The sequence below is a fragment of the Numenius arquata genome, chromosome 11 (genome assembly GCF_964106895.1).
Source record: "Numenius arquata chromosome 11, bNumArq3.hap1.1, whole genome shotgun sequence".
Classification (NCBI taxonomy): domain Eukaryota; kingdom Metazoa; phylum Chordata; class Aves; order Charadriiformes; family Scolopacidae; genus Numenius; species Numenius arquata.
Window position 1 is genome coordinate 37,290,766 of NC_133586.1, and position 21,696 is coordinate 37,312,461.

At 44.2% G+C, this 21,696-nt stretch overlaps 1 protein-coding gene across 2 annotated transcripts in view; it reads right to left on the reverse strand.

The window, feature by feature from the left end:
* The window catches only part of SGCD (sarcoglycan delta), a 129,934-nt gene extending 113,542 nt beyond the window's left edge, over nt 1–16,392 (reverse strand). Inside the window, exon 1 of one of the 2 annotated variants that reach the window (XM_074155449.1) lies at nt 16,207–16,392. In XM_074155449.1, coding sequence (XP_074011550.1) covers nt 16,207–16,392 — 186 coding nt within the window. The remainder of the gene's footprint in view (nt 1–16,206) is intronic. The other variant, XM_074155450.1, reaches the window with a different exon arrangement.
* Nucleotides 16,393–21,696: the final 5,304 nt, after the last annotated feature.

Genomic DNA, 21,696 nt, shown 5'->3' on the forward strand with positions numbered 1-21,696 from the left:
CTACACAGCCCCGTGTGGGGAGATACCAAAGACCACGTACAGCCAGCAAGTCCCAGCTTTCTGTGGGCAGATACGGCATGTTTGTTAATCCTGAATTGGATTTCTCCTCCCAAGCAGCCACTCGTAAGGCTGAAGACCCAACTGTGCCAGTAACAGCCTTACCTGGAAGCCAGGCTTTCTTATGCAAAACACAAGAGATTATCCCTACACACCACATTCATTTAAAATACTTGGAAAGTGCTATAAAAAGTGCCCTTATTTCAGCTCACTGAGTATGAAATACATGCATAATATTCAGGAAAGTTACAAGATGATAATTTTATTGGCTATAATATCCCATCTTACTGAGTCCCTGAAGGCGCACTCCACAATCCACCAAGCACAGGAGTACCACAGCGGGTATGTCTACTTTGCTTTCTTAAAAAAGAGCAAAAAGGATCCCTGGGAGCAGCCGAGAGCAGAGAGTACTGCCACGCTCGCCTCCTGACCATGCATGGGCCTCCCAGGCGACTGGCAGACCCTCTCAAAGCAAGTCCCCTTGAGTACGGCTGCTGCCATCCGGAACAGCCCCCCAGCAGCCGGAGCCACCTCGCGTGCACCCCACAGCCCCCAGGGGCTCCAGGTGACACTTCCCAGACGTGGCACTGGGAAGCTGTGAGATCCCAAGCTTGCTGTCTGGAGGGGCAACAGGTTTTGCATCGGGCGTTTGTTCATCCCAATGTGCACCCTGCCTCTATCTGGAAAGCTGGGGCAATCAAATATTTAACATATTGAACGAGAGCACTCCCAGCTAAGAGGAACAGCAATTAAAGACCTGCTGACTCATCAGATATCAAAGGGGAAGCGTCACAGCGGGGAATCGAAATATTCTGAAGGAGCCAGACGTTTGCAGTGCACTGGGCCAAGAATTCACACTAACAGCATCCCAAACAAGCTGGGAACAATGTTTGCCTAAAACCACCAGTGGGGAGCTGCATCATCAAGAGGGAAAAAAAACCAAAGGAAAATGGGTATTTCAAAATTTATAAAGAATCCATCCTTTATTCTGCAATAAAAATGACGGAAGATGGCACTGTTACGGTCTTAGATGCCTGGAATCCGTCTGTACACCACAAGGAGCAATTTAGATATTTTGGAAAACATGCTCTTTCAGCTTGCTCTGCAAGCCTACACGCTTCCGTGTGCACACGTCAGGCACGCACAGACATTTCATTATGGGACCTCAGTATCTGCTCACGTGTGTGCTGCTTGCTGGCCCTGAATCAATGCCCTGACCGGAGGAAGATGCGTGTGAGTCTGATCACAGACACTGGATCTGATTTGGCTTGAGCAGAAGACAGCACGTCTAACTGCTGAATCAGCATACTGACGGCACTCATGGAAAAGGGTTAGAAGGCAAACCTCAAGTCCAATAAACTCATCCATGAGCCTAACGAAAGCAGAACTGGACCTGCAGGCATTATCATCTACATGAGCACACTGCTCTGAACACACAGGTCCTGTAAGTGACAATACCATGTGAAGTGACTTGGAATTTTCTGGGATTCATTAAAAACCTAAGAAATGGAGATGTTCCTATAGCTGACGATGCTGAACAGGTATCTGCTACGTATTTCCACACCTTACAGACAAGCGTGTGGCATCGCTCACTGGTCAGCAGCCGGGCAGGTGGCACAGAACTGGACAGGAGACCAAATCTTTGTGATTATGAGACAGTTTTAGCACCTTCATTGCTGCAAAAAAAAAAAAAGCAAGTAACTGCATAAGACAGTACAGGACTAGAAACTTACAACCTAACAGCCATTCCTTTGGGAAAATGTCCTTTATGTCACCGTATGTTTTACTTCTCCAAATGTCACAACGAAAGACAAATAAACTTCCTCTCTGCAATATCAGAAGTGTGATTTATAAACCACAAGGGCAAGCCAAAGCTGCTGTTTCTCTCTGCTCAAAAATGTTCTTCTGCTCCCTTTTCCATAAACCCTCCTGGTATCCTGCAAATATCTCCACAAAATTACCCACCTGTAGAGACAATACCCCGATTCCACCACCAGGAGGTCACTCAAGCGAGTCCATATACCTCAGTTCAGGTGCTCATGTTTAAGTTTGGCTACCCTTAAAGCAAAGTGCCCTTTAAGTGCATATCGCTTTAGCCCTAAAATACTTAATCATTAACGATTTAAAGCAGAAAGGAATTTAAGTGAGTTAGACATCCTGTAATAGGCCTTTTGACTAGGGCCATTAGGAACATTTTGGTTCAGTTCAGGCATAATTTATCATCCTGAGTGGAATTCACCTGAAAGGCAGGCACTGCCTTCTGCTCTTGTAGCTCTTCTCTTTAAAAAAAAAAAAAAAAAAAAAAAGGAAAAAAATCCATTCAGCTTTTCTGATTTCCTAAATAGCTTAAGGTTATGAATGCCATATAGCTTCCAGCCAGGCATTTACTGCTGTCTTTAATAGCCAAAGCCTATCAGAAACCTCCTGAGGCTAAATACAGAAGAGAGCGCAAAAAGTAATCATTTTATATTCCAATCCCTGGTAGGAGAAACCTGCTGAAAGAAGGTTAAAGCACTGTAGACTGGTCTCCTTACCATTTCTAACTCACCAGTTAATTATCGCAGCTTGGCCAGTTCCTTGGCCAACAAGCAGCTTGGCTGACTTCAGGGCACCCACGGAAGCAGCAGAGCTGCCCTGGGACCTCTGCAGCAGCATCTCCCAACACTAATGTACCTTTGGATAGCAACAGTAAATTAAGAAAAGGGCACAGCTTAGCTATTAAAAAGCAGCAGGACCATAAAATAAGACATTTCAGCATCTATATGTGATTTTTAGGCTGGTGTCAACTTACAGTGATGCTCCAGTTATTCTGTGGAATAGAAAGTCTGACAGCCTTTATAAGCATGGCTCATTTTTATATGGGAAACATATAAAAATGCTGATGCATTATACTGTTGTATATAAACATGAAAAATAGCAAAGGTAAGCCAGAAAAGGTTCAAGTCCTTCAGAATGTAATAGAAAAAACATCCAGCCATCTTTCTGAGTGATTACAGAAAATTACATCCCTATCAAAGAACTGTGAAAGATAACAAAAAGCTGCTCGGATGGACATGTTCTCTGCCTAATTTAGTAGATTTTGAATGTAATTTCTACCAAGCCATAGCGATTTCATTGCTCTTAAGTTTTAAAGATCTTTTTTTTTCCTATACAGACAAGCATGCAAAGGGAATGAAACACCTGAAATACATCTCAAAATATCTGAATATAAAAAGGCTGTATTCTCACATTACACTGGTAACTGTGATGTGTATTTACCTCCTTCTCCTCCCCATAATTTGAAGGTCCATGCCACAACATTTCTTTAACACAAGGCATGGACCATCCTGGCACTTCAGCTGCAGAAAACGGTACAGCTGGGCTGGTAGGCGTTAGCACAGGAAAAATATTGTATTGGAAAGGAAGGTTCACTCCTATTATATCAAGATGATGTTGGGTGCCTGACTTGGCATGGCTGTGAATGATTTTTAATGGACCTAGGGTCAAAAAAGACGGGAGACACAACGGAGACACATCCACCACATTCATTGAGGTCATCCGTCCCTCATCCCCACAGCAAGACACAACGACCAGCTACTGCTGCGTGACTGCAGCCTGAAAGTCCGGGCAACTGCTCTGCTTCCACTTTTTATCATTTTAAAGGATTTTCATGGGGGGCTGGCAGCTTTGGTAAGCGATTAGTGTATATTACTAAGACAGTTCACAGGGCTCCTATAAGCCAGAAGGAGCCATGCTGGGAGATCTGCTTTCTGCTCTAAATATAGCAGCGCAAGAAATGAAATCCAAGTGCCAGATTTCAGTGGGATTTCCCAGGGTGAAATGCATTGCACACATGGCTCATTAGAGACCTTTAAAACAAAAACAAGAACTACAGATTGCACCAGTGTATTCCCTCCCCGGTGCTGTTACTGAAAACATTTTGGATGAATGGTGGTCATTTCCCCACCATGAATCTCATCTTCTCTCTGCACTTGTTTTCAGTAACCATTGCAGCCAGCTCATCCAATACGGGCATCAGTGATAATTGTGACTGAGCAGTGAATTTAGCCACGTAACTTCACATTTCTTATTGAATGGATTCATTTTAAGAACAGGAAAACAGGAAATGAGGAAAAGGAAAGAAAGAAATGAGTACAATGGATTAGTTTACTCTCATTTACTGGTGTTTACGTATAATTGTCCACCATTTCCAGGTTCCTGTACCATGTTTCCAAAGCTGGGAGCCTGCTTCTGTAAGACTTCAGAGCACAGATTTGTCGTTGTTTCCAGCTATTTCTGTCCACGCAGCTCTCTTGGGTCCCTGTCGGTGTTTTGTACTGCATAAATTCCCACAGCATCTATGTATTTGTTTTAAACTGACAAACTTAATAGGTGAGTGAAATCCATTTAAGGTGTCACCCTATAGGTTATTGCCAACCCAAAGCAACAGTCTCTTTTGTTCCCTATGCGGGAAAAAAAACCAAACCAAAACCACCCAAAGCAAAACACACTCTTCTTTCCAATTGCTCAGATATTGTCTGTATTTCAAAGTTTAAATCCCTTTCCTTTGCTGCCTGTCTTCTGGAGCTGTACGCTGCCAGCCTCTTCTTCTCTCATTTATACCTGTGCAGAAGGGATGCCATGAATATACATCCCTGTAAGAGAACCGAGTTGTGCATCAGACTGGCTATTCCACGTCTATTTAGCGTACTCTACAGGCAAAAGGGAATTAACTGCCTTCCCAGCACCAGGCTCTGACCCCACCTGCAGAACGGATTTTCCCCCAAAGTGTGAGGCCCTTCCCTCATGCAGACTGCTCCTATAGGGGAATATTTTAATGTCTTTCCTTTCAGTGAGTGCAAATTTCTCACGAGTTACAGTGAGTCAGTCTAACTGCTACCTGGGAGGATGGGAAACACAACCACAGTGCTGCTCCTATGGGTGAGGGAGCACGGGAAGCCCACAGGGCTCCGGACTTCGCAAGCACCACACTGGCACTGGGGTCTTCACTGGCCTCAGTCTCCCCACACAGAGAACTGTTTTTCAAGTCCTGAACGTGTAAAAGCTCCTCATTCTCAGCTCAAAGAAAAGAGGTTTGACAAGGCAAATTATTCTGCAGAAAAGCTTCCTATTAGAAGATGGGCGTAGCGGCAATAAATGAAGCTCCACTGGGAAGAAGAAAGGAATTAAGCACATCTGCCTTCTAACATACAGGGTTTTGCTTGGGCAACACACAAGTCTGAATCACTTACAGTACTAGCAAAGACAAACATCATTGGTCAATAGGTCTTGTCAAGTAACTTCAAATAAAGATGAAATTTGCCTTACAATCTATATCTGCTGGTGAACTGAATCGTTCTTCCTTCTAGACAATGCAGTTTTCTGTAAAACCACAGCAGAATTTCTGAGATCCACCCAATATTCCTGTAATCCAGCCATCAGCTGCTCAGGCTAAGGTTCCTCCCCTTCACAAGACCCAAGGCTTTGCTGCAAACCTTCTATCAGTCTCTGTTGACGACCTCTCTCTGTAAATAAGTGCTTGATTCAGAAGTGGTTGGTGTGGACAAATAAATAATTAGCAGGAATTCCCTTTCTAGCATGTAGGGAAAGACTGTAAAAGGCATTTGATTTCCTAGTTTCCCAGAACAAAATTCCTTAATGTCTTGTTTTGAAAGATTAAATATTTGTTGTCAGAAACAATACCACCCTACTAAATAATCTGAATCAAAATCAGCACCTACACACGTCTATATGACTTGCACCTACACGAAATACAAATATTTCAGGGCTCTGCATACAGAACTAAAGCACTTTCTAAAGGCAGAGGTGCACTGTGCCAAGCACGTTCGCTTGCTAAGAAATAACCGAGGCAGGTCACACGTGTTTTCATGTATTTAACGGTAGCTGCAACTTCAAAAAATAAGACTAATCTGCCGCTGACAAACAATGACATTTCCATTTCTGACTCACCTGTAGCCCTCTAAGAGGTCACTCATGGATTTCAGTCCATCTAGACATTTTACGTGTTTTGGCACACATTAAAAAGAACCTTCAGGAGAATAAAAGGTGGAAATCAGACGCATGTTCCTGCTGACTTGTGTGATATGAGGCATTAAGGAACAATGCAAGAACACTGGAAAGCAGAACACTTGCATGTTTTTCAACACTGGTATCTTCAGTGGAGAGAATAAACAGTAGAAAATGGCTGTCTGCTGCTACAACATCCACACTTTTATTTTTGTCATGCCTGTTTTCACATCCATAATATGAGGAGGGATTTTAACAGAGCTGAAGGGTGCAATTGGAACGACTGTGCTGCAGAAGCAGCACTGAAGCGCTGGTAGTCATAATTAGGCAGAATGTCTAATTGAAGTGCCGTACACTCTGAGGTGGTGGCTTTAATGCTGGGTGCTGCGCTCCCCCCCAGACACGGCATCCCTGGTCCCATCACACCCCTCCGGCCACTGCTCCCTCTCTGTGCCCAAAAGGCACCATGGCGAGCGGAGCAGGGCTGGTTCCTGACACCCCTGCCACAGATGGGTGGGTTGTAAAGGGTCATGGCTGCTTTAGGGGCACACTCCATGCACCAGGAATACCGAGCAAGGCGCCGGCAAGCATCCTAGAAAAGGTTGCCCAAGCCCATATTCCCATGTCTACATCAACTGCCAAATGATAAACAGTTTGTCACGAGAAAGATCCACTTATTGCAGTAACAAAGACCAAGCCTGCGGCCTTGGAGCCTGTAAAGGTGGAGCAACAGGGAGATGTCCAAGATGTTCCCAACCCCAGAGGCAGTGCCTGTGCTCAGCCTTATAATCTGTATCTGCTGGTGAATTGAGCCCCCCTCCCGTGCTTCGCAGGACAAGCTAAGCCAAAAGGCTTGCAATTTTTTTTCTAGAATAACCAAAATACCACTGGAAGTCAACAAAAACTGTACAAACCCAGAAACCTGTGATGGGTTTCTGGAGGACTTAGATAAGACATGCACCCCTGCACCAGTCTGTGGGGGGACATCATCACACAGCATAGCCAGTTCAGGAGGATAGAGTTCTCATAAACACACCACAAACTAGGCTTTAGAGTAATTAAACTTTAATTTTAGCTGGTTAACCCACACTGAAGAATCATTTATGAGGACCCTCAGTCACCTTAATTGCATAAGGATAAAATAATTTTCAGGGACCCCATGTGTGGGAGTAAACTTTCCAGGTTTGGGTTTTTTTTTCCCTGTGGTGGGGTGGAAACTCTAAAGACTTCAATTAGAAGCAATTACTGGAGATGTAGAGGCTTCTCTGAGGTTAAGCTGCCCTTCATTTTCTCAAGAGAAGCCTTTAATTAAATGCAAATAATCACAAATTTCATATAGCAGATTGCCATAATTTCACTATTAGTTACTGGATCTCATTTAAAACTAAAAGAGGTGGGCAGTAGTGCTGGGCGGACACAAAGTAATGAGAACTCAAGAGGTCAAGGCTGAATTACCTGTGTAAATCTATTCCTCTTCTATAAATCTGTCTGCAACCACATCATTTCAGTGGTAACAGGTTGTCCTTCATGCAAGCACACTGGAGTGTAGTCCCATAGAAACTCGGGCCTCAATACAAATAATTACCTCAGTCCATCTTACGGTTGACCACGGCAATGAAGGCAGGACAGGTAATGGGGAAGATGTAATTGAAGTGGAAATGACCAGAACTAAAACGCAAGCTATGATGAATTCAAATGCTATATTCAAGCTCATCTCCATAGCAGAGCTCTGGAAGAATGGGCACATGAAATGGCAGCAAGTATTTTAAATACATCTATCAAATCAAGGTATGGTAGCGTCTAAGTGGAGAAGAGATAATATAGTGTCTGCAGGAGGGGAGGGGAAAGGCAGGCTCCTCACAACCACGGGTCTGTAATTGTGTCCTCAAAACCATCAGTCTTTAGAACAGGTTCAGACAATTACAGAAGGGAAATAAAGTGAATGCACACAACTGCAGAGAGAATACGCCACTTTTTTCTCACTCCTTTTGTTTAACCAAACACAAGTGGAGCCTGGAGAAGAGGAGGCTCCGGGGAGACCTAATAGCAACCTTCCAGTACCTGAAGGGGGCCTACAGGAAGGCTGGGGAGGGTCTGTTTACAAAGGCCGGCAATGACAGAACAAGGGGTAATGGCTTTAAACTGGAAAGAAGCAGATTTAGATTAGACATTAGGAATAAGTTCTTCACCGTGGTGGAGCACTGGAATAGGTTGCCAAGGGAGGTGGTTGAGGCCCCTTCCCTGGAGACATTCAAGGTAAGGCTCAGCGAGGCCCTGGGCAACCTGGTCTAGTTGGGGGTGCCCCCACTGACTGCAGGGGGGGTCAGACTAGATGACCTTTGAAGGTCCCTTCCGGCCCAGATGATTCTATGATTCTATGATTCTAAGTGTATCAGAGCCAACGGGCAGGAGTCAGCCCGCGAGCTGGGGCTTCACCCACAGGAGGTGAAGGTTTCCTCTGCTCAGTGCTTTGCACAGTCATTTGCAGTGTGAGAGAGAGCCACCCCCGTCCCCTTCCCATGCTACAACCCAAGATGCAAAACAGCAGGGGTTCAGCACCAAATGCCAAAAAACACTTTAAGAAGCAGCTTTCTGAAAAGCTGGCGGCTTTGCAGTTCCAGGACACGTTGAAAGAGGCATGGAGGCTACTCCAAGCAGCACCTCAGCCTTCAGGCAACCACGCAGAAGAGGTGCTTCAGAAGAATTATGCTTTTGTTAATGGCGATGGCTGCCAGGTTTTCAAAGATGAGAAGGTCATTCCTCTTTGCCACGCAGAGAGTTCAGGAGGGACATCAGGCAGCTCAGAAGGAAAAAAAAGCGCAAGGAACAAGATAAAGAGCAATGGAAAACTTACTCTATGGCTCAGTTTGGCACATCATCTCTGTGCGGATTCCCAAATTAAATCATTTCTCCCACTGTACTGTGAGAATATGGGGAGGGATGAGACTGTAAGCTATTCAGAGGACTAACTGACTATCGGCATTTTAGCAGCGAGCTTGTTTTTGTTCTTTCGCACATTTATAATAATACCTTTTACATGTTCTCTAAGAGACAAATCTCTCTCTGCTTCAGAACTGCTAGTCTGAAGATCTTTTGTTGGCACTGAGACGAATGCTAATGTGAAATATCTTATTTCTTCAGATGAAAGAGAAGCTGAGAACAATCCCCTCTGGAGGGAGGTGGCAGAAGGCAGGATCTGGGATCAAGAGTTTATGACTCACACCCCCCGCACAGCCCACCCATGCCTTCCTCACCATTCGCCGGGTCCTGCTGCTACCACACCGTGGATCAGCTCCTCCTGCTCTAAGAAAGCTTCCCCTTGTGTGTCCCCCACGATGGGGATGTGGGGCAGCAGCAGGCGGGACACTGTTCACAGGCAGAAACGCCTGGAAACAAAGCGTTATGCCAGAGACCAAAAGCTCAACCTCACATCACATACCACCCAAATCCCTGCTACTCTCCTCCTTTCTCCATCTATTTTTGTCCCTCTGTCCTTGGAGGGAGCAAACAAAGCCATAACATATTTTTAATGCCGCGATACGTTTTCCTGCTGTGGAGATATGCAGGAGACTGGCTACTGAGGCTCGACAGCGTGGCCCATACAGCAAATCTGCCCGATGATGCCTTGCCTGTGAGCATGCACTGAGCCACAAGCACGAGGAGAGGGGTGTTGCTGGGTTTCCAACAGCTTCCTCCACATCAGTACTAGTAATAACCAAGAGATGCTGGCTATCTGGGTTTCACGGGTAAATTCTCAGGTGTCTGGTAAAAAACCGGCACCAATAACCACTTTTTCTGGTATGGGGACATTTGTAATATCTCTTGCTCCTGGTGAGTAATAAGTACAGAGCTTATGCAGCAGCTTCTTCCACAGTAAGGACACTAATAAATAAGATTGCTTTCTTCTGCCTCTGAAAAATACAGAAATTAAGTATATTTGAGATATTCCCATCTCCTGGACACATAAGATGGCTTGAGTATGATCAGCAGCTTAGAAACAAGTGAGAAGTGAGAGCTGGAAGCCTGTCCATCAAGATGGAAGCACAATCACGTAAGCTTCAGTTCCCCACGAAACCCAACGCAAAATATTTGAGGGAAAAGGGCCATCTGCCATCGTAACACTCTGCACTCCACAGACTGCCTTGTGCAATAGTCAAAGAATAAAAATAAAGAATTACTGAATTGATTGCAGTGCAGCATATCCAGCTTGGTTTAGTGGTACTAGTGGAAGACTCACTATTTCACTATTTCTTTTGCCCCCATGACGTATCTGTAAGCACATCCAATGCCACGGCAGGCCTCTGAAAACTCAATGGTTCAGCAGAGAGTAGAGACAGTGAGCTAAAAATATGGAGTCCTTTCATCACTTTTTGGTAACAAGGAAGATGAAAGCCTTATGTGCTTATGCTGGCTGAGAAAATGTGGTATCAGGATAACAAAAATGAAATATTATCAGAGACTGATTTTTCAAAGGTGCAGCACTAGAAGAAACTGATGCACATATAACTCAGCAAGCCATCAGTACCAAATGCTTGACACTCTGGAGGATGCAACAATGAAGGGGTCAAACTTGTAATAACATCATGCAATATCCTATTAAAATTGACTATATTATTCTAAACTCCAAAGGAGCGAAGGTAAAAAAGTACTATATATACCTTTTAAAAAGATAAGGAATCCCAATTGCTTTTCATACAGAAACAGAAACTCTCTAGGAACGAATTCAGATCTCTGAAAAGAGTAAAAGAAAAGCATAACACATTTTTTCCTCAATCCAGGAGGAAGAAAATTAGAATTTAGTGTAAAAACCTGCAAATAAAAAGCATTACAGTGACAGGCTTGATCCACTGATGTCAATGCAAAGATTCCTACTAAATTCCAGGGGGTAAGGATTTCACCCACAGAAAGTTCTCCACTTAACAGTACAGTCACTCACAGCATTGCTGGCGTTGTCAGACCTCTACAAGATTAACATCTTTATATCAGAAGATGCATTCCACGTGAATGAGGAAAGAAGGGAAACACACAAAGCTCTTGGCTCATGCAAGCAGTCTCAAAACAATTACTTGCTTTATAAAAAGAGCAACATGAATTAGGATGGAAAAGCGCATGTGTGTGAGGGAGAGAGAAGAAAAAAAACACCCTTCACTCTTTCCTCTATTAGGATATAGTGACAGTAATTCTAACTCTAAACAATTTTAGCTGACTGATTACAGTTGCACTACAAAGCAGAAGCTGAAAAGCAGATCAGATTTCTTTCCCATGTTGGCCTTACCATAGCACCCAAAGAGACCCCAGAGAAATCATGAAAAGGGGACTATAAACTGCACAGTCATTTTATTCTGAGGCAATTTTTAATTTTAACAAAAAATAATTAGAGCAAAGTCTGTTCCTTTAAATCATTAATAAATGACTCCTGCCTGTTAGGGCAATGAGCTTTCCTAACTCTAATCCATCTTTACTGCTGTGTTATTACCCTACTGTTTTCCTGTAATTAAAATGTGGCAGGTAGTTTACACACAAGAGGGAGTAATTGTATTGGAAATAACTGTTCATAACCAAATTTTAAAAGCTCATTTTTCTTATCAACTTTTAATAAAGAAAGTAAGATAATAATGATATTTAACATTTGTGCCACCTACAGCAGCATTTTTCCCCCTCTAAATTGCTAACATTTCATTCAACATCGCTAAAACATACCCCTTCAGCTCTGAATGCAGCCTGCAGCAAAAAAAAAAAAAAAAAGGAAAAACCTGAACAATTGCAGTCATTTGTTCCTGCTCTACTGAAATCATGAAATATGGCTGAACCTCATGCTAAGGACCCAAAACTTCAAAAAACCTTGAGCGGTTCTGGAAGGACAATAGGCAACTCTGGATAGAAATACCAGGGAAGAGCAAAGGAAAAGCAAAGGGTCCTCAGAGGTTTGATGGGCAGACGAGTAGGTGGACATTTGCCATTTAAATGCAGCCACAACAGGACAGTTGTTGTCTCTCCTGTTTAGAGGCTCTCCCGCTGCCTAAGAGGCTATAAAGGGGTACTAACGGATAATGCTTTAGACTCCTAACACTGTTTAGAATATCAGGCATTGCATGCTACCCTTGTGGAAAGAGGTCAATGCACTGGCATCGTCCATTACCTGAGCCTTCTGAGCCTTGTACTGTTTAAAATAAGGATAGTGGTTTGCTGTGTTTATGTAAGCACACCTTTTGTTGTAATATTCAGAAACGAATACAAGAGGAAGTTTTTAAAAAACGGTTTAAGCTCACTCTTATCAGCCGAAATAGCGATCTCCAGCACATCATAGGCATACAGCATAAAAGATGCATGTGCTTACATACACAGTCACGGGCAATCCTGCTGCTAAAGAGCTACATCACTGGATGCAAATGCAGGTGGACCATAAAGAGGAAGGTCGTTAAGAGCTCCAGTTCCAGCCTGGTAATTAGATTGGCACATACAAACCCTTGTGGGGGCTGTGCCAGCCTGAGCTGAGCTCTGCACAGCTGGAGGTTGAGCCCTCCACCACGCAGGGTGACTGCTGGACCTGCAGACTGGGCAGCCCGCAGGCATTAGGGTTTTTTCTCCCCAAACCCAATACGTGCAAACCACATACTTCTACCAGGCTTGTCCAGGATCTCAATGGAGTTCCCTTTACCTATATATCATCGGAAAGTTGAGTGCTGGATGGTGGTTTCTACCTCAATTAGGTTATTGAGGTACATATGGGTTTCAACCCAAATTAGTGGCTTTGGTCCAGATTCATTCTGTGGTTTGGCTTAAAAATCTAAGTAAGGTTTAGAGGTAGCAACCATGCATGGTCACAGAGCTTCCCACAGTCCTGGAGCACCGCAGCGCTGATGTAAATGAACGGGATAAATGAGCCTGGCTATGGGAACCAGCTGTGAGACAGGCAGATGATATTTGAGGTTGCCTCCAGGCCTGTTTTTCATTCAGTCTATGCCTGATAAAGGCATTTAAAACAAATCGAGGATCAAATACTACATAAGAAGTGAACGACTGCACCAGAGGACAGACTAGACAGTGACCAACTGACCCCATGCGAACGTGACACTGCTCTAACAGCCCTGTGTAAAAAGCAATAGCCACACATAAATCTGATTAAGCCTTGAAGGTTCAGATAAAAGCAAAACCTAGAATAAATTAGTGATGCCTTCCTTATTAAAAGCCATGGATTGGAAGCTTACAGTTTGATTTTACAGGAGTTGTCTCCTGGAGCAGGAGCCAGTGGGGCACGCAGAAGAGACAGGAAAGGAGTCCAGGGCTTGATGTGGAAGGAGAGCGGACGGGCACTGCTACAGCCTGCATGAGGAGGTATTATTTTCTTCCCTGAGATTGCCTTGCTTCATTTCCTCCTCCCTTCTCCACTCCCCATTATCAGCATTTAAAACACCCCCGAGTTTTGTTGAGCAGGTTTGCCACGCTCATTAAAATAATGTGAGCACTTACTGGCTATAATGAGCACTCATTAAATTCCAGTAAGTGCTAGGACTGTCCTGTGGAGTTGAACAGGCTCGGGTTCTGGGAGGAGGGCTCAGGGGTGGGAAGATACTGGAAATACTACATTTTCCAAGAAAAAACCTACAAACTTTCCTCTTCTTTTTTTGCTCTGCAGGCACTGGGTAACTCAGACCCACTAAGCAGCAGCCTTTGCTTACTGACTACTCGAATAATCCCCCCTCTCCAGAAGGACTCTCAGCTCCTCTTATCAGAATAGGAACAAATTAAAGATTTTTCCATATTTGCATCTCCTCATTTGAGAATTTTCCTATATTTGTTATTTAGAGATAAAAGTCTGCCTCTAAAAATTCACTTAGCACGGTAGTTTTCTCCGCCTGAGGAAATGGTGCAGGAGGGATTGCAGAGCAGGATCCAAAGCAGCTGGCGAGGCTGCAGGAGCAGCAGGAGATGAGGAGATGAATGGGTGCACACCAGGGCAAGGATCACATTTTACATGCTCTGTTCTCACTTTTCTTTCCAATTGGCTGTGTCAGAGACACACACCCTGAGTAGCGTGGCCATCCCTATAACCATAAAGCAGTTCCCACTGCAGGATGCAGTGCTACCATCTGTATTTTTACCACCAAACCCTGTTCATCGCCTACTAACATTAGAAGATATGAATTACCTAAAACCATATACAAGTATACTGGACTAATCCCCAGTGAATCAGAGGGCAAGTGACTATTTAAGGAAACAGAATCAGACAAAAGCTTGAAGATCTGTGCATCCCCAAAAAAGCCAGTGTATATCCTAGTGGGGCGGAGAGAGCTTCTGGAAGGAGGAGGTTTCTGTGTGTATCCCTAGGAGATGACCCTTGGGCAGACACCCTGCCAAATGCAATGCATCAGGAGAAGGCAGTGAGGAAGAAAGGAGCAGAGAAGTTCATCTGGCTTCCCAAGCAACTTGTAGAGAGTTGACTGACCACCATCACCAAATACCAGAAAGCATGGGACCGACATATCCACGTTATGTTATTCTAAAGAAAAGAAGTTGCATTCCTGAAAAGTGAGAATCTGAAACCCTGTTATTTTGTGCTTGGGCTGATACCCATACCATTGCCTGCATAAGCACATGACCAAGTCTTCCACCACCTCAGAAAAACCTATTTTTCAACTACATTAATCTAAAGGCGACATTTCAGCATGAAATGTGTCACAAAACAGCATCAGTTTCACAAGATTAAATAACTGGTCTGCCTAAGCATTAATTGCTCCAGTTTGGCTCACTCTTCACCCACTCACAGGAGCTTTTTGTGGATTCCTGCTTTATAATTGCTTGCTCCCTAAGCACACATGCATTGCAATCTTCTGCACACCTTGACAGCATCCTGGTTAGAGAAAATGAATGCTACATGTCCCCCTGACACAGCATTTTGTCTGCTGGATACAGTACGTCAGAGATTGTTTACTCAACTTCTCATGCCCCATTAATGACATAATGTTGGACACAGCTGTTCAGGGCTCCACAAGACCAAAGCAGAGAAAGAAATGCCGAGAGACTTCAAACACGCTGCTCAAATCAGAGTCTGGCTGGGAAAGTCCTTGAATGTGTCTACGGGAATTTAGCCTTACAGCTCTGTCATGAAGTAAATCCAGGATTAAAGCCTCAAACTTAGTTTCTCCTGAAGACTCAAATGATCTTAAAATAACTCCATTTGACCAAGGTGGCAACAACTGCTTTGAAGAAGAGAGGACGAAACATTTCATTTTCACTCTGCTTGGCCAAATTATCTGCTGAAAAACTGGGACCTACCATATAAAGGCTCAGTAGCCCTGGAAGTGGGATGTGCCTGGTTCATCATGTCCTGACTTTCAGTGTGTTTGAGCAAGAGAGGTGAAGATCACCCTGTAAAGACGCAATTCAAGGTCAAGGCACCCCTTAAGATCTCACAAAGTGTCTGAACAGAATTCAAGTGAGGTACAGAGTGCTCCATGCCCAGAAGGCACCATCTGCCCCAGTGCAATCTACCTCCCAATACAGCTGCCCGACTGTTTTCTAAGGGCTGCTGGAAAGCTAAGCTTGACCAGGGGGTCTGTGCAGCATGGGAACGCTGCTGGCAGGACTGATGTGCACCAACCACAGGAACATGAGGATAAAGATACGCTCCACCTAAATACCACACCCAGAGAGCCACTCTGGAAATTTTATTTTTCTTCATGAAGCTTCTGGAACGGTGTCGTTACGGAACAACATGACTTTTCCCGAAGAAAAAGGCAAATCAAGTTTTTTGACTTCCCAGTCATGGAGGAAAAGCAGAAACAGTGTAAGAGAAAGGCTCAAACCCATTCCCACACCCCAGTTAAAAATAGCCTATTTCATTAATTTTAAAACACGTCATAATTCAAAATTGAGGGAGGGTGCTGTATATTGTTTACATATATACATGTATATATACAGCAGGCAGAAGGAACATGATTTGCAATGCTGAGCTTGCCAATACTGCAGGCATCTCCAGCAGAAAAAGAGGATCATTGGGTAAATTTGTTCCTCCCTGTAATAATGGCTATCCATGGAAATTAAAGCATCCCGTTTTCAAAGCCGTATCTGAATTCACGTTCAGAGGAAAGACCATCACCCTCCCTCATCTTCCCCCGACCTTTCAGGGTAACCCCTACTTACAATTGTGAAGTTCATAACCTTCAGAATCCAGATGGTCATAGCAAGGTTCACCAGGATTAAAATCATTAGGAGCAGCACAAAGAAATAGAGGCATCTCTTCCTCCAGCCATAAATCCCCACTTTGTATACCTGGGGTCCTTCCGAGGTCTGCATGGTGCTCCGGTGCGGGTACTGTTCCTGAGGCATCTGGAATGATCACAAAGAAATAGCCACGTGTATTAAGCGGCAAGGGAAAGTCGATCATAAAAACTGCTCGTGTCTGTGCCTCTTAGTGGGTTTTGTTTTTCCTTTTTCAGAATTTACCAGAGTCTCTTCCGATACCTTGGTTCTGCATTATTTTTCTTTCTGCTTACTGTATGCAGTAACATACCAAATAGAATTTTATGTGTTAAATCTATATATATATTTATAAACACACGTAAGCACACTGTTTAAAGGTATCCTATGGAGATCATTCTTGAGTGCTCTGTTCACCGCCCCAGGTTTTGCAAGGCAGGCACTCCAGGGCCTCTAAGGATCCTGAGGGGAAAATTTTGCATGTGTTTGGTAAAAGCAGTCGAGATCAGCAGTTTGTTTTGAAGATGCAATATTACTTCGCAGAGGCTTTAATTTAAAAAAAATAAATCATCTCAAATAAAATCATTTCCTTCCAACCAAAAGAAAAATGCAGAGGGGAAGTGTTTGCCTTTCTCCCTTCCCGTACGCCAAACTTTCTTCACCAAGTAACCTGAAGCACAAGGTTTTCCAGCTGCCACGTCCCTAACTAATTAACCCCAAGTGTCTATGCTGGTTTAACAAGGACTCTGATATCCTGGGTGGGCATGGCACGCTAGGACAACACCGGGGGCCAAAACCAAGGAAAGAGGGAAAGAAGGAAAGCTGGTTCCAAGGAAAGCAGTGTGGCAGCATCCCCAGGAAGAATGGCTTTAGAGTCCCCTGTGGTGAGCATCATCCTTCTTCCTACAGCCTGGTACCCAGCTGACTCCAGGCAGTCAGGGATCTGGCTGTCCCCACTGTGGGTGGAAAGAGATGGGGGCTTTTAAATAGCACCAGAGCCAGCCAGCACAGGGGTCTGGGGCAGCACGGGGTTGTGATCATGGAGATATTTCATGCCACCCAAATGAAAGTATTCCGATACTCGCTCTTCAACATTTGGGGTGTGGAAAGCCACTTTCACGGGCTTCCTCCAGGATCAGTTTCTTCCGTTTTCAGACTTTTATGATGCACAGACCGAGGATACCATATCATCTCTAATAACACATAGTTTGCTGAATGTTTTGCATTTTAGACTCCAAGCAGATAAGAAGATACTACCAAATGCATTCTTGCACTACTGATTCAACACACGGGCTTCTTCCTCAGGGTATTTGGCATTCACGTCTGTATGCAGTGAATTATAAAACTCACGTAACAGGAGGAAACAATGAGAGTTCCTCTCTGTGGGAGCGGGATCCGCGAGGGCAGAAAGAGACAATGGCAGAAATTAGATGCTCATTGATAGCAGCTTATGTTTGTTTACCATTAGTTTCCTGTGTTTTTTTCCTTATTTTTTGCTAATCGCTTCATACTCCAGCATCTAATAAAATACAGTGCGCGGAGCCCATTGCAGGCTGATGCAAAGCAGGTTTCTTCATGGCATAACTTTTATTCCAGTAGCATTGCGCCAGGGATGAAGTCAACACTTTATCTGTGTGCTCCAATGCTGAAGCCCACACATTTGAGGCAAGGGCTGTCTGAAGAACCAGTTACCTTTTTTTTAACCTTTCACTGCCCCAAAAGTCACTAAGTCCTGTGTTTTCTAACGCTGCCCGGTATTGTCATCTGCAGTGCAGGGGATCAGCTACCTCTCCCTTCACGCAGCCCTCAACCAGACTGAAACATGGTCTCAGGTGCTAAATAAACCCATTCAGGCACTAAATTCTTTTCAGATCAGAGGCATTGACACCTTTCCCGATCTGGACCTATTAAGCAAAGCCGACTTAGCGGCATATTCAGCTGTGTTTGGTCCGGGGAGGCTGGTGTGCTTGCATCCCAGCGATGCTCCTCCGGAGGATGGAGGTGCCCCTCTGCCTCCTTCCACACTCAAAATTCACAACAGTGGCTGAAAACTGTAAGATTTAAAAAACAAAAAAACAACAAATGAGGTACTCCTATCATTTTCCTATCAAGTTTCTGAACCATTGCATCTTTAAGCATTTTTTTTCCCTTATACGCTTGAAGGCTACAGTCCACCAAGGAGAAAAAGCAGGTCAGACTCATGCGACAGTGAGGTGCCGCGAAGGACATCTGCAAGAGGAGACCCCGGGCACCACCACTGCCCATCTGCAGGCAGCTGCCAGGCTGAGCTCCTTCCTTTCAAACGAAGGTACCGCCTGCGCTCACAAAACTAAAACTAGAAGGCGGCGAGCTTCAGCCAGCCCATCCGCAGCTCCAAGCCCGCCTGCTTCTTCCAGCTTTCTCGGCTGGTCTAAAAAAAGGATCTCGCATCCTCTTTCCAAACCATGCCTCTTTCATGACCTCAGATTACCTTAGCCCCAGCTCACACCGTGAAGATCCGCAACGTCAGTTAGTGCAGATGGTCACAGAAGGTCGTATCACGTCAGGAGGAGCCAACAGCTCACGGCAAATAAGTCTTAATAAGTTCTTATGGCAAATAAGTTCTTAATACAGGTCAGCTCAGCCAATTTAGCCAACTTGCATTCAAAGTCCATCACCGAAGAAAGCTGTGTCTGTACTAAAGAGCAGTTGTCACTAGTGTGCGTGGGCTCACCGTTAAATCACTTCTGCCATTCAGACCAATTGGGGTATCTCTCTGTTCTGCAAAACCACCCAAAGCCCAGGCAGCCCCGGGGCTGTTTCCAAGGGGTGGGCACAGCAACTTGGGTACAACAGATCCAACCCGGGCTGCACCAGTGTTTGTGCTCACAGATGCCAAGTCAGCAGCTGGGGAAGGCTTTGAGCACAGGGCTCACCGGGGAGAGGAGCCAGGTCACCAACAACCACATGCACTTGGAGGAAAACAAGCCTTTTTACACTGCTACAACCACCCCGATCTGTGCAAAGGGAAAACTTAAACAACAATAAATTATGGAGTTTCCACTACCTGGGGGAAATTATAACCACAACTACTGAACAGTCAAGGATTTTATTGCCTAATATTTTAACAGAGGATCCTGGAGAGCACATATTAAATGCAGACTCTCCCTTGGAGCAAATGAATAAATTGCATTGCTAACCCTCTCAAATCATGGAAGAGGTTTGGCCAATAGAAAACAATATGAAATACCCAGCTCAAAATATCTCTTTATTCCAAAACTTGTTTATTCTCTTTATCTCTTTCCTGCCCTGTGTCCTTTTCTTTCTTTTTTCTTTACTTGCAGTCTCTGGGATGGAAAACATAGCATATCCAGCTGAGGCAAAACTTTGCAAACCTCAAAAGAATTTATAGGAACCAAACATAACCACGAAGAGCAACTTGTGCCCACACAGCAGCCTGATTTTGAGAATTTCTTTGGTTCCGATAAAATATTTAGCTCACAGCTGCCCTAACTAGAGATAGAGCAACTGAAGTACCACAACACACATGATGAGCATGACTTAGTAACACAGCACAAATTTATAACAAGAAAATAACACAAGAATAGTAGATAGCATGTTCTTTCTACACAAACTCTCACACAGCTACATTTAAAGCTAAATACAATTTCTAGCTAGCACTTCCCCCCTGAATTGTGAATACCAAAAGAAAATGCTCCTGTCTGTACTTCTCCAGGAAGAGAAAACAAAATGATGGACAGAGAGTGCTGAGGTGTGTTAAACACGAGCAGAAGGAGAAGGCCTGCAAGGCAACTACACGAGGAACCAGCCATATCCGCTATCCATAATCTGCTCTGTGTGGGAGGGAAAGTATGCTAGTCATAATTTACATTTTGGCAACTTCTCCTGACTCAAACATTAAAAAGAACTAAGGCACCAGAAAAAAAAAAAATAATAAAAAAAATTATTGTTGTGAAAGGACATCAGTGGTTGCATTTGCAAGATACCATCCTCCTCCTCCCCCCCTTTCAATGACTGAGCTAAGGGGAAAGGCTGGTAGTTGCTTAATAGGATTTTTTTTTTTTTTTCTCCTTCAGGAAAATATTAGGAACACCCACCTAATTTCCTAATAGTGGTGAAAAGATAATAATGAAACAAATATAGAAATTGGAAAGAGAAGCTCTCTTTCCAAACGTCAAATCTGAAAGTGTCTGCCTGACGTAAGAGGGTTTAAAGACACACGTGCACAGCACTGGACCACCATCAGTGCATGGACAATCCCATTTACAATACCAAAAACGCAGCACACTAAATCTTCACAGTTTAGCCACGGACAAAATTACCATGACTACAAAAGTATAGCCTGGAATTTGGGTAGTTCTCCAAGGAATTCTTGCTACTGCTGCTGCAAAAAAAAAGGATAATAAGTTTTTGCACAAGAGCTGTACACTGAGTCTTTACATATGAACACTGCAAACAGGCCCTGATACAAAATCCAGACGATTTAGAAAAGCTATTCATCCTTTCACTTTAGCATACCTTAGAGATATGGTCCATGACAAGAAAGATTTATTTGCTTTTTTAAGACCACTGGAAGAGTCTTGTCACCACATTCTCTGATCCACACAGCCTGCTCGCCGAGTACCTCTGGTAAAGAAGCTTCAGCCCTTTCCTTCAGTAAAGCTGAAACCAGGCCAGGCTGAAAGGCATCTCAAATCAGAACTGGCACCGAGCTTCCAAAAATCACATCAGACCCCCCCAATTACAGCAAATCTCTACCACGTGCCTCTCTCCCTTCCACCCCGTCCTCCTGCCCTGGCAGAAAGCTTCTCACTCAGGGCTCGCAATTAACAATTCATCAGGCAGAAGAAGTGTTTTATATGCACAAGGATGGAAAAACACCTTTCCCTTGCAAACAGTGGAGCTGTAACATCCCCTGGCCATGCCGGCTTTGTAGGCTCAATGAGGGCTGTGAACAGGGTGAGGTGTAACAAGAGGAATCAACATTTCTGTGCCACAGGGGTCTCTTTGATCAACACTTAAATGATGTATGTTTAGTAATAGAACAATTTTAAGCTGAAAGAGGATGCAATCTGGGAAGGTGGCTTCTTTCTTATAAACCCACTTGAAAATGCCCTAGAGCTCATCGAAACTGCTCCCTACAGCACAGCCCAAAAGCCCCTAAGCCCTGCACAGCTGACACGGCACCTCTCCTCCCTGCCTGCTTGTATACAACTGCGGGGTAACAACTTCATCAGAAAAACGAAGAGCATCTGACCCCAGGCTAACCTGTGGCATGGTGATGGGAACACGTTTTCAGAGATGAGAGAGGGGTTCAAATTCCTTTGGGCCTTGGACCTACATCTCCCACATCCGCCTTCTCTTTGCGTCTGTGTCACAGACATCCTCTTCTCTTTCTCTTTGTTTTTTGAAAAACAAACCTTTTCTTTTGAG